At 39.3% G+C, this 10,133-nt stretch overlaps 1 protein-coding gene across 1 annotated transcript in view; it reads left to right on the top strand.

Annotated features, from left to right (window-relative positions):
* Positions 1 to 8,532: 8,532 nt before the first annotated feature.
* BRAF (B-Raf proto-oncogene, serine/threonine kinase) overlaps positions 8,533 to 10,133 on the top strand; it is a 63,055-nt gene continuing 61,454 nt past the window's right edge. Inside the window, exon 1 of the mRNA XM_010292572.1 lies at positions 8,533 to 8,628. Within this exon, the coding sequence (XP_010290874.1) occupies positions 8,545 to 8,628 (84 nt within the window). The 5' untranslated portion in view covers positions 8,533 to 8,544. The remainder of the gene's footprint in view (positions 8,629 to 10,133) is intronic.

The following is a 10,133-nucleotide window of genomic DNA, read 5'->3' as shown; positions in this document are numbered from 1 at the left end:
ACTGAATTGGTACCAAAGTGAATAAAAGGGACTAGTAGTAATGCAACACAAAAGCCTCGAGGAATATGGAATTAAAGATTTAGTTAGATCAAAGACAGACGTGCAACTGGTGGTTAATGATTTAAATGAATGATGCAGACACCTCTTATTTTTCACACTCTGCTGTTCTACTGTGGTAGAAAACGTGTTAACTTTCCTTTTTATAGTGCTTGGAGGCAAATTCTACTTAGCAGCAAGCAGCAAAGATGGCAGGTGATGGAAAAAGTGGGGGAATGAAAGAGAATTGAAACTTGACCAGGAAGGCTGCTGCTTCATGGTAGCCTGAATCCATCTAATTGTGGACTACAGAGAGGAAAAGTGACTTTTTGCACGAGCTCAGGTGGTTACTGGGTCCTCTTGCCAAGCTGTTTCAGCACACTAGACTGGCAGAAAACTAACCTCGACAAAGAGAAAAATTTTCCACTTGTTTAGCGTAATGAAATGGTTCAGCCAAAGGTTTAAGTTCTGGAGAAAGAGAAAGGAAGGGAGCAGAGGTAAATAAACAAGGACAATATGATACCCATACCCTTCTAGGTTGCTGTAAGCTGCAAAGCAACCACTGCCTAAGGCTCTTGGTGACTTTGTTCTTATAGAGAAACTGCTTGGTTATGTTACAAGGATAGACTTTATTGAGCTCTATCCTTTACAATTTATCATAGTATTAAAAAAATTATTTTGAAACTTACTTACAAGAAGTAAGGAACATTTGAAGCCTGAATTCCTTTTGTTAAAGAGGAGGCAATTAAGAAGCAAAGGCATGACAGACTGAAAGGCTACTTATTCAGCTTTAAGAGTAGAGCTGAATGATGAGCAATTAAATTTGTTTAGAATTCAACAAATGCAAAGACATAGATTACTCTCAGTTGCAACTGATGGTTTGCAAATAAATGAAAGACGCAAGAATATTAAGTAAAAACTAAGTGTTAGTAATACCAGGATTTTGTGTGGTGGAAGTCTTCTGGTAAAGAAAGCAAGTTTTTATTGAATGTGTTTGTCTTAGAATTGCAGTTAGTCTGCCACAGATTTTTTCAATAGCTTTTCTACAGCTCACTCCTTAAAGATGGTACTCTGATACTTGAGTGTTAACTTGGTCAGATGTTTCCTAGTTTTGTGGAGTAGGGAGGGAGTTGTTGGGTGTTTGGTTTTGGTGGGGTGTTTTTGCTTAACGGGAACAGTGTCACAACAGACACAGTTGAAAACCTACATTGCTGGTTACAAGGGGTTAAGAATTGGCCTTTCCTTCCTAAAACATGTTACCTTTTAAATGGAAAATAGTTTTCATCTTGAAGCCTATTTAATATTTTACTGACTGCTGTGCTTACAGCAGATGCCTGCTGATCACATTACTGTATTAGCTGACCTAGTTATGAACCTAGTCATCAGACAGGATGGTAAAAAATATTTTGTACCTCTTTGTGATGATTTTCTTTCTTGAACCTACTATTATACATCTTCACCAATGCCACTCTTCATCACTCTAGAAAGATACATTCATAGACTTTTGTGGAAAAAGAGATACTGGATCCTTTTTCTCTTGGCTACAGTAACTTCTCTAGATACTGTTGTCCATAACTTATTTGCTATTCTGTCATTGTAAATTTTACCAGACTCATTCTGATCTGCCTAGCTAGCCAACAATGAAAATACACTGTCAAAGCTTGTATGTCAGACATTGTAAAGGAGCAGCAATAAAACTGATTCAACAACATTAATAAAAAGTTGGGGAAGATAAACTAGGAAAGCTTCTATGTGTACGCTGGTGATAAAAGGAAGACTAGGGAAAATGTGGACCCTCTCTGGAAGGAAACAGGAGACCTGGTTACCCGGGTTATGGAGAAGGCTGAGGTACTCAATGACTTTTTTGCTTCAGTCTTCACCAACAAGTACTCAAGCCACACCACCCATGGTCAGTGTTGTGAGCCACACTGTCCAAGTTGCAGAAGGCGAAGCATTTGACACTGTCCTGCATTACAACCTTGTCCCTAAATTGGAGAGACATGGATTTGATGGATGGACCACTTGGTGGATACAGAATTGTCTGGATGGTCACACTCAGAGTTGCAGTCAACAGCTCAATGTCCAAGTGGAGACCAGTGACGAGTGGCATTCCTCAGGGGTCGGTGCTGGGATTGGTGCTGTTTAACATCTTTGTCAGTGACATGGACTGTGAGATTGAGCGCACTCTCAGCAAGTTTGCTGACAACACCAGTGGTGTGTGGTACAGTTGACACACTGGAGGGAAGAGATACCATCCAGAGGGACCGTGACAGGCTTGAGAGGTGCATCTGTGTGAACCTCATGAAGTTCAACAAGGCCAATTGCAAGGTCCTGCACATGGGGCCAGGCAATCCCAAGCACAAATACAGGCTGAGGGGAAAATGGATTGAGAGCAGCCCTGAGGAGAAGGACTTGGGGGTGTTGGTTGATGAGAAGCTCAACATGACCTTTCAGTGTGCACTTGCAGCCCAGAAAGCCAACCGTATCCTGGACTGCATCAAAAGAAGCATGGCCAGCAGGTTGAGGGAGGTGATTCTGTCGCTTCTCTATTCCACTCTGGTGAGACCCCACGTGAAGTACTGCATTCAGGTGTGGAACCCTCAGCACAGGAAAGACAGGGTTGTGTTGGAGCGGGTCCTAAGGAGGGCCATGAAGATGACTGGAGGGATGGAACACCTCTCCTATGAGGACAGGCTGAGAGAGTTGAGATTGTTCAGCTTTGAGAAGAGAAGGCTCTGGGGAGACCTTATTGCAGCATTCCAGTACTGAAAGGGGGCTTCTAAGAAAGATGGGGACAGACTTTTTAGCAGGGCCTGTTGCAATAGGACAAGGGGTAATGGTTTTAAACTGAGAGAGGGTGGATTTAGACTAGATCTAAGGAAGAATTTCCTCACTATGAGGGTGGTGAGGCACTGGAACAGGTTGCCCAGTCAAGTTGTGGATGCCCCATCCCTGGAATTGTTAAAAGCCAGGTTGGATGGGGCTCTGAGCAACCTGGTCTAGTGGAAGGTGTCCCTGTCCATGGCAGGGCACTTGGAACTAGATGATCTTTAAGGTCCTTTCCAACTGAAACCATTCTGTGATTCTATAAAAGGCAGCCTCAATGCTGATGTTCATGTCACGTGTAAACTCCTACATGAAACCCATTGCCAGCTGGTTTTCAGTTCAGTAAAGTGTTTCAGCTGTTAGTAGTTTTCATACTTGTTTTTAATAAAAAGTTTAACTACCCTGTTGAAAATGCATGAAGAGCCAGCAGGGAGTAGGAAAAATGCAAAAATTAACACAGTGGATGTGCAAGTTGAGAGAAGTTTCCACTGAGAGATGGAGAAAAGCTAGAGCTTAAAGTATAGGAAGAGGAAAGGAGTGTGCATGTTGCAGCAGATGACTGCAGAAAATTAAAAGCTTTGTAAGAGGCAAGAAGAGAACCAGCACCATTCATGGTTGATGCTGGGGGGGAAGTATCTCAGGAAAAGATATCAAAACGTGAGAAAGAGGTAACAGTGATTTTTCAGCAAAGAAACTGGGAAAATGCCAACTCTGCATCTTGATATGCAAATACTGAGATGGGGTTCTGACTTATTAACCCCAATCATACGTCCTCTTGCCTCTCTTTCACCCTAACACTTCACTTTCAAGTTAGTTAAGACATTAGTCCAGCTAAGAACTACCTCATACATGACAGCTTTCTAAAGCATTTTCTGACAAAGTGAATCCTAGCTCAGTGGACCAATTGAATTGATTCAGTAAGAGAGAAGCCTGAAGGGACCTATTAGAATAGTATGGGATAGATGTTGATGATTTTGTCCTTCTTATAAAACAGTTTCCAAATCAAATGCTTAATTTTTTTTTTTAATTACCTAGTTGGTACTATCAAAGTATTCTCCATCATCACCAAGTGTGATAATCCAAATGCGGGACACATTGTTCCTGGACAAATAATGGCTTTTTTTCTTTACAAAATAGATTTGAACTCTCAGGTGTCTTCTACCAAATGTGAATCATAGAGGTTAGAGTTGGGGTGTGCTGCAAGATTTGAGTACTGATGCCAGATGCAAAGAGCATAAAAGGTGGTTTGCTTTGTGCTGTGCCAGGCACTGTATATTTTGACAAGCAGCAAAGGATGCACAAATATCTTTGTGGCTTATAGCCTCACATCTGTGGAGCCATAGTTTCCCTGACAGAAGGGAGTTAGGCTTCTACTGTATCTGACTTGCCTCTGGCTTGAAATAGGTCATCATCTTTATTACATTGCAAGGGAGTGCTTGTTTGCAAAATTAATGCACAGTTATCCACAATAGGCAGATACAAGTTGATATATTCCAGTATATCTGGAATATTTCCAGTCTGCTGGCTGCCTGTGTCCATGTTAGCCTGCGTCAGCTTCCTTGTGTCAGCAGCACTAAAAGGAGAATCAAATCTAATCTCTTGTGATGGAGAATAACCTTAACCTAATGCTACAAGATAAGACAGAAAAATTTATTTGAGGCTTTTTTTGGAAAAATGATATGGTTATCCGAGCTGTAAAGGATTCATTGCTTTTTTGTGGAACTACAATGAAACAACATGTCTCAAATAACTATGTTGCTTCCTCAAATTTATTTGAGGCTTTTTTTGGAAAAATGATATGGTTATCCGAGCTGTAAAGGATTCATTGCTTTTTTTGTGGAACTACAATGAAACAGCATGTCTCAAATAACTATGCTGCTTCCTCTGGACTTGCATGTGGAGAGTACTAGGTGCGTTGCAGATTTACTTCAGCATACACTAAAATTTCTAGCAACTGTCTCTTAGGCTGGCATTAATTTTTGTATTTCTGTGAGATACTTGGAAATTGTGGTTTTATGGTTTCCTACAGGTGTGAAGTTTCGTAAGTGGAGTGGAATGCTCATAAGAGTAACAAAAAATAGGTCTGTTCGTTCTTAATGACGAGCAGGCTGCTGCAGTTCTCTTACTTCTAGAGAAAGTGTGAAAAAAGCGTGGATAAAGGGATTACTGTGAGATCTCGATGAAGGAATGGTATTAATGTGTACGGGCTTAGCTTGAAAAACTTGGTTTTATTCTGTTGTCTAGGAACAAGCTCTTTGGTCCAGAACTGATTGCTAAAAGGATTCTATATTCATGCTTTTGCTGCCTCTGTTGTTAGCTGGTTCTTTGTTGCTGTCCTGGAATGTATGTGCGTATGGGGAATGAGACACTTATTAAATCCTAGGCAATTTTTGTACACTTAGGTTGTATTTGGACAGTTGAAAGAAACCCGTATGTCTGTGAGTGCTACAGAACTCAAGAGATTTAATTCTTAAGAAACTAGTGTTTCAGATTTTTTCACAGAGATGATGGGAATGTGTCTCGGCTCAAAATCTGTTAGGCTGGGCAGGTGCACAGGATGCAAACTTAGCTGAGAGGACTTCCCTGAACAAGCAAGTTTGAGAGGAGAAAAGACAGGCTGAAGTTGCTGGCTCTGTAAGTGCAACAAATACGGTGTATTTTTTGTGAGGTGGAAGCTGTGGGGTACTGTTGTGTCTAGAAGCAGACGTTTTCGAATTGCATGAGGTCACTAGGAGAGAGTACCAGTGTGGAAATTCCAGTTAGGAAAAGGCTTGAGTTCCTTTGCTTGCATTGAAGTAGTCATAGCCCCTGCATAGTAGGATGCAATATACTTGCATATGGGTTGATTCTCAAGGAGCTATCTAGTTAAGGGATGCTCTGGACCCCCAAAAAACTGTGCATAAGCATATTCACTAATACGGAAGCCAGAAGGTAAGTTTCCTCTAAGTAGAAATAAATAGAAGTTGCCACTTAAAGGGAAATTGTGAAGCTTGGGAATTTGCCGTGGCATATGTGTTCTTGAGCCTACTTGATTAGGGATATTATTGTGCGAGTCAATGCTAGATTTGTGAAAGTTTTTTCAGCTTGTCAGAAGACTTTTGATGAATGTGGCACACGAAATAGTTTTTCCATTTCTGTGAGCAACAAGTAATGATTTGTTGCTATGGTTGACTTTGATAAATTTCCTTCTATCTTCAGCATACTTTTAACTATGTGAATAGCCTTTCTAAGGGGATAGAAATCCATATTAAGTTTGTCTGTAAAATTCACTTGTGGAAGGCTCTTGGTTTAGTTCAGAGATGTATAGTAGGTAATTCAGGGCACCATTTTCAGCTCCTCTGAGCAATGCTGTCTTCCACTAGACTTTAACTTCACCTTCTTCAGGTGAAGACATTTTTGCCATAGCCTGGCAGTTGGCAGTAAGTTTCAAATTTTTTTTTTCCTTCAGTCACTCAGTTTTTGCTCTTGTCATGATATTAACTTAGCAGGAAGATTTCTGCCCTCATTAGAGGCTGTTCGATTCTCTTGTCGTCATCTCCTAAATAACCTGCTTCTGTTATGCATATTGCTGTTGCTCAGTTATGTTTGTTAGTCTGTATCTTTACTGTAAAAGAGGAGAGAAGCAAGGTTGTGGTAATGGCACAAAATAGAACATAACATATGAGCAAGGAAGTTATTAATTATCAACCTTCAAATCCCTGCTTGAGCAGGGGTTGGACCAGATGACCTCCAAAGGTCCCTTCCAGCCTCCACCCTTCTGTGATTTTGGGTTACTTTGTCAGTGAAGCATCTTCCCTCCCCACCTCCCTTGTTGCCAGGCATTTAAGTATAGTAAATTGTTGATACTGGTTGTGGTACAATACATGTTGAGGAAAGTGTTTGTTTTTTTTTTTGGTGGGTAAAACTTCCAGAATGACCAAATAATAGCAGTCGTGTCGAATACTAAAGAAACCTGTTTCTGAAGGTAATCCTGAGACCATTCCTTAGTTTGCCAAGAATTTTCTGTGTACACACACAGGTTAACAGCATATTACCAGTTATACAGTAACTAAACATCCTAAACTCTTATATTGAACAGGTTAATTGAAAGAACATTAATTCAAGAGTGTTCTTTTCACCAACCATACAACTAGCCCTTTGCCATTTTGGGGAAAAACTAGCAAAATACAAAAATCCTTCTCTCTGCTGGTCGGCAGTCCTAGCTTCATCGTGATAAATTGATTGCAAGTTCAGACGCAAGCTGACTTCCACAAGGGAATTTACATACAGAATACTTGAATAGCACGTGCTGTCTGGTGTCCCCTCACTCCTCTTACTCTTTGTAGCTTGGGTTGCTTGTTCCTGAGTAAACTGTTTTTGCTTGACTGTAGCTTCTTGATGAAATCTTTGTTCTGGTATCAGTTCTAAAACTTGGGCTAGAAGTGAATCAATTATTAGTTTACTTTAGAAAATTACTGGCAAATAACTGATGTCTAGAATTAGAAGAGGTAAATAAGGTGGTGTGCAAAACGTGAGTTCTGCATTTTAGAGTTTGTTTCTTTGTGAACATTTCAAGTTGGGTTGTAAAACTTGTTTTGATCCAACTTGGATTGGATCCTATTATTAGTGCCTGCTTTAGAATATGAAGTTATTTGCAAGAGGTAGGCTGTTGCAGTTTGTAAATCCAGACCTAGTCTTGAGGCTGCATATATTACAATCTGTGAAACAGAGTTAAACTGAAAAAGGTAGCAGGAATCTTTAAAATCCCTTTGGAAGAAGCACTGTGTATATTATCTCAATTTCTTCTATCCTGGGTCTAATAACTCTGATGTAATCATTTTTTCCTGATAAATAGTCTGAATAACAGTACCTACGAAGAAGAGATTCTCCTCTTTTCCTCTCTCTTTCCCCACTGCAAATTTCTGACTTTGGTTGGTCTGAAATAGCTTCTTAAACAAGTATAGCATTATTGCTTTAAATGTTTGGGTTTGTGCTTCGCTGCCTTTTTAGGTATAAATTAGGATTCTTAATACCGTTCCCCTATAGTAGTCTCCAAGACCTAAAATTAACTCTTTCAAGATGTTGTGAAGAATAAGTGACAACCTGAGTTGTTCCATAGTACAGTGCTGTAAGTTTTCTCTGTGTACTAGAAGTAAATGTCTTTTTCAGATCATGTCCAAGGTCTGTAAGAAAAGTTGCAGGGTAGACAGTATAGAAGTCAGGGTATAGAAGGTGCTCTTTAAGATCAAGATGTCCTAGTCCCATGCAAATAGAACAGTAGGTCTAGATTTTGTGAATGTTGTTTACACAGATTAGTTAAGGTTTGACAGAAGAACTCCTTCACTAAACTCTGTACTACTGTAGAAATTGGGTTGCCAAGTCTTGCAAGGAAAATACTTAATATGGTTTTGATAAACATGAAAAATAAACCATTTGTAAAAGTTGTTTATTCAATGGTTCCTGAATTTTAAAACCAAATTTAATTTTTCTCTGTTTATCTCAGAAGTAAGCTGTGTCTTACTGACAGTGGATGAATGGGATAGCTTTGTGCACTCATTTACTGATAATTAAAATACTTTTATTACGGACTTCTGTTATTAAATATGATTAACATGTAACTTGTTTGTTTAGGACAGATTCTCTAGGCTCCTTTTGATTACTAAAATTTTTAATTTTCTGTTTTAGGTGTGGAATATCAAACAGATGATTAAATTAACACAAGAACATATAGAGGCACTGCTAGACAAATTTGGAGGGGAGCATAACCCACCATCGATATATTTAGAGGTAAGTTTACATTCAAATGAATGTGGTTAGATTAATGATGTGTTATCTTAATCTTATATGAAGCATCTTATGTTAAAACTGAGAATATCTGTAGCAAAAGAGAATATTTTTCTTGTGTATTAGAAATTTAACAGTTTCCCTGGAGAGGGAAAGGAACTGTATGGGATTCCTGATACGCATCAGTAGGAGAAGATCAGTGGCATGGCCTAATAGTTATATGGGTGCAACTGAAATGTAAAGCATCCTTTTTAGGTGCGGGGGAGGAGGGGGGAGATTGTGTGTCTATAATAAAGGCATGCTGTGTTGTTAAAAGCAAATATATACACGAAAACATAAGACTAGCACTTCTTTTAAGGCAGTTGACTTCACTTTTTTCTCTTTGAAAATAATCATGTAGAATCAAAAAAATGGTATTAGCAGAAGGGGACTTCTTAAAGAAATACATACAATTGTAGGGTGGGGTAATATTTTTAAGCTGTGTTTAATTTGTAAACTAACTAAGAATTAAATTTCTGTATTCTTTCATCACTCCAGATTCATAAAGTTGCATTGACGTAGGACCACTAAGAGCGTAAAAAAGTACTGCATGCATAAGTTCCATGTGTTAGGAATTGCATGAGTATCACTTGCTCCAAACCCTGCCCTTTTCTTGGTTCTCTCAAGTATTGAAATAACTGGAGGTCAACCAGATTTCTTTTGTACTCTTTTTAATTGTAATTGCTGCCTAAAGGCACTGGGTAATTAAAAATAAAGATCTTGTTATTTGAGGTACTTCTAGCTTTCATCTTAATATGTCAGAGCAGGGCACTAGCTTATTTACACAAATGTTGATATAATGTGCTTAACAGTTATGGTCAAATGAGGCCTTCTGTAGTTGCTTTACTTATTGCTAATGTACAATGGGAGTATGGAATGCATGCTAACCACTATTTTAATCAATCAATGGTATATAAATACACCCCTGTTTTCACATGAAACGGTTCATTCCATATGTCTGGACTTAATATTGCCACATGTATGTTGGTTTCATTGGATTGTGCATCAAATTGCAATAATAATGAGCTTAATCTGTTCTAAGTCTGGATTTGAGGTAGTGAAATCCTTAGGTCATTATAGCCATTTGTCACTTGCTTGTATCTAAATTAAAACTCAGATCCCTGCGCTGGAAGCTTTTAGATTATTCTGTAGCTCATTGGTAGGGAAGAGGGCATTTACAGTTGTAAATGTGTACTAGGAAATTATTACTATAGTGTAAAGAGTGTGCTAAGTCTGAAATAGTTGGTGACTACAAACCATGAAGCTTAAAGTAGATTTGCAAGTTTGATGGTTCCATGTGCCAGATGAAACTCTGGCTCATCAACATGGTGGGGAAGACCTGCAAGGTGGAGCAGGGTGTTTCTCTGCTGTGCTGAGGTCTGCCGGATCATGAAACCGGTCTTGTGATGAGTAGTGCAGGTACTGACTAGGGAGCAGTAAGCCATCGGGAGGAAGGTGGCAGTGACTGG

The sequence above is a fragment of the Phaethon lepturus genome, unplaced genomic scaffold, assembly GCF_000687285.1.
Source record: "Phaethon lepturus isolate BGI_N335 unplaced genomic scaffold, ASM68728v1 scaffold6878, whole genome shotgun sequence".
NCBI classification, from domain to species: domain Eukaryota; kingdom Metazoa; phylum Chordata; class Aves; order Phaethontiformes; family Phaethontidae; genus Phaethon; species Phaethon lepturus.
This window is presented reverse-complemented; position numbering and strand designations above follow the sequence as displayed.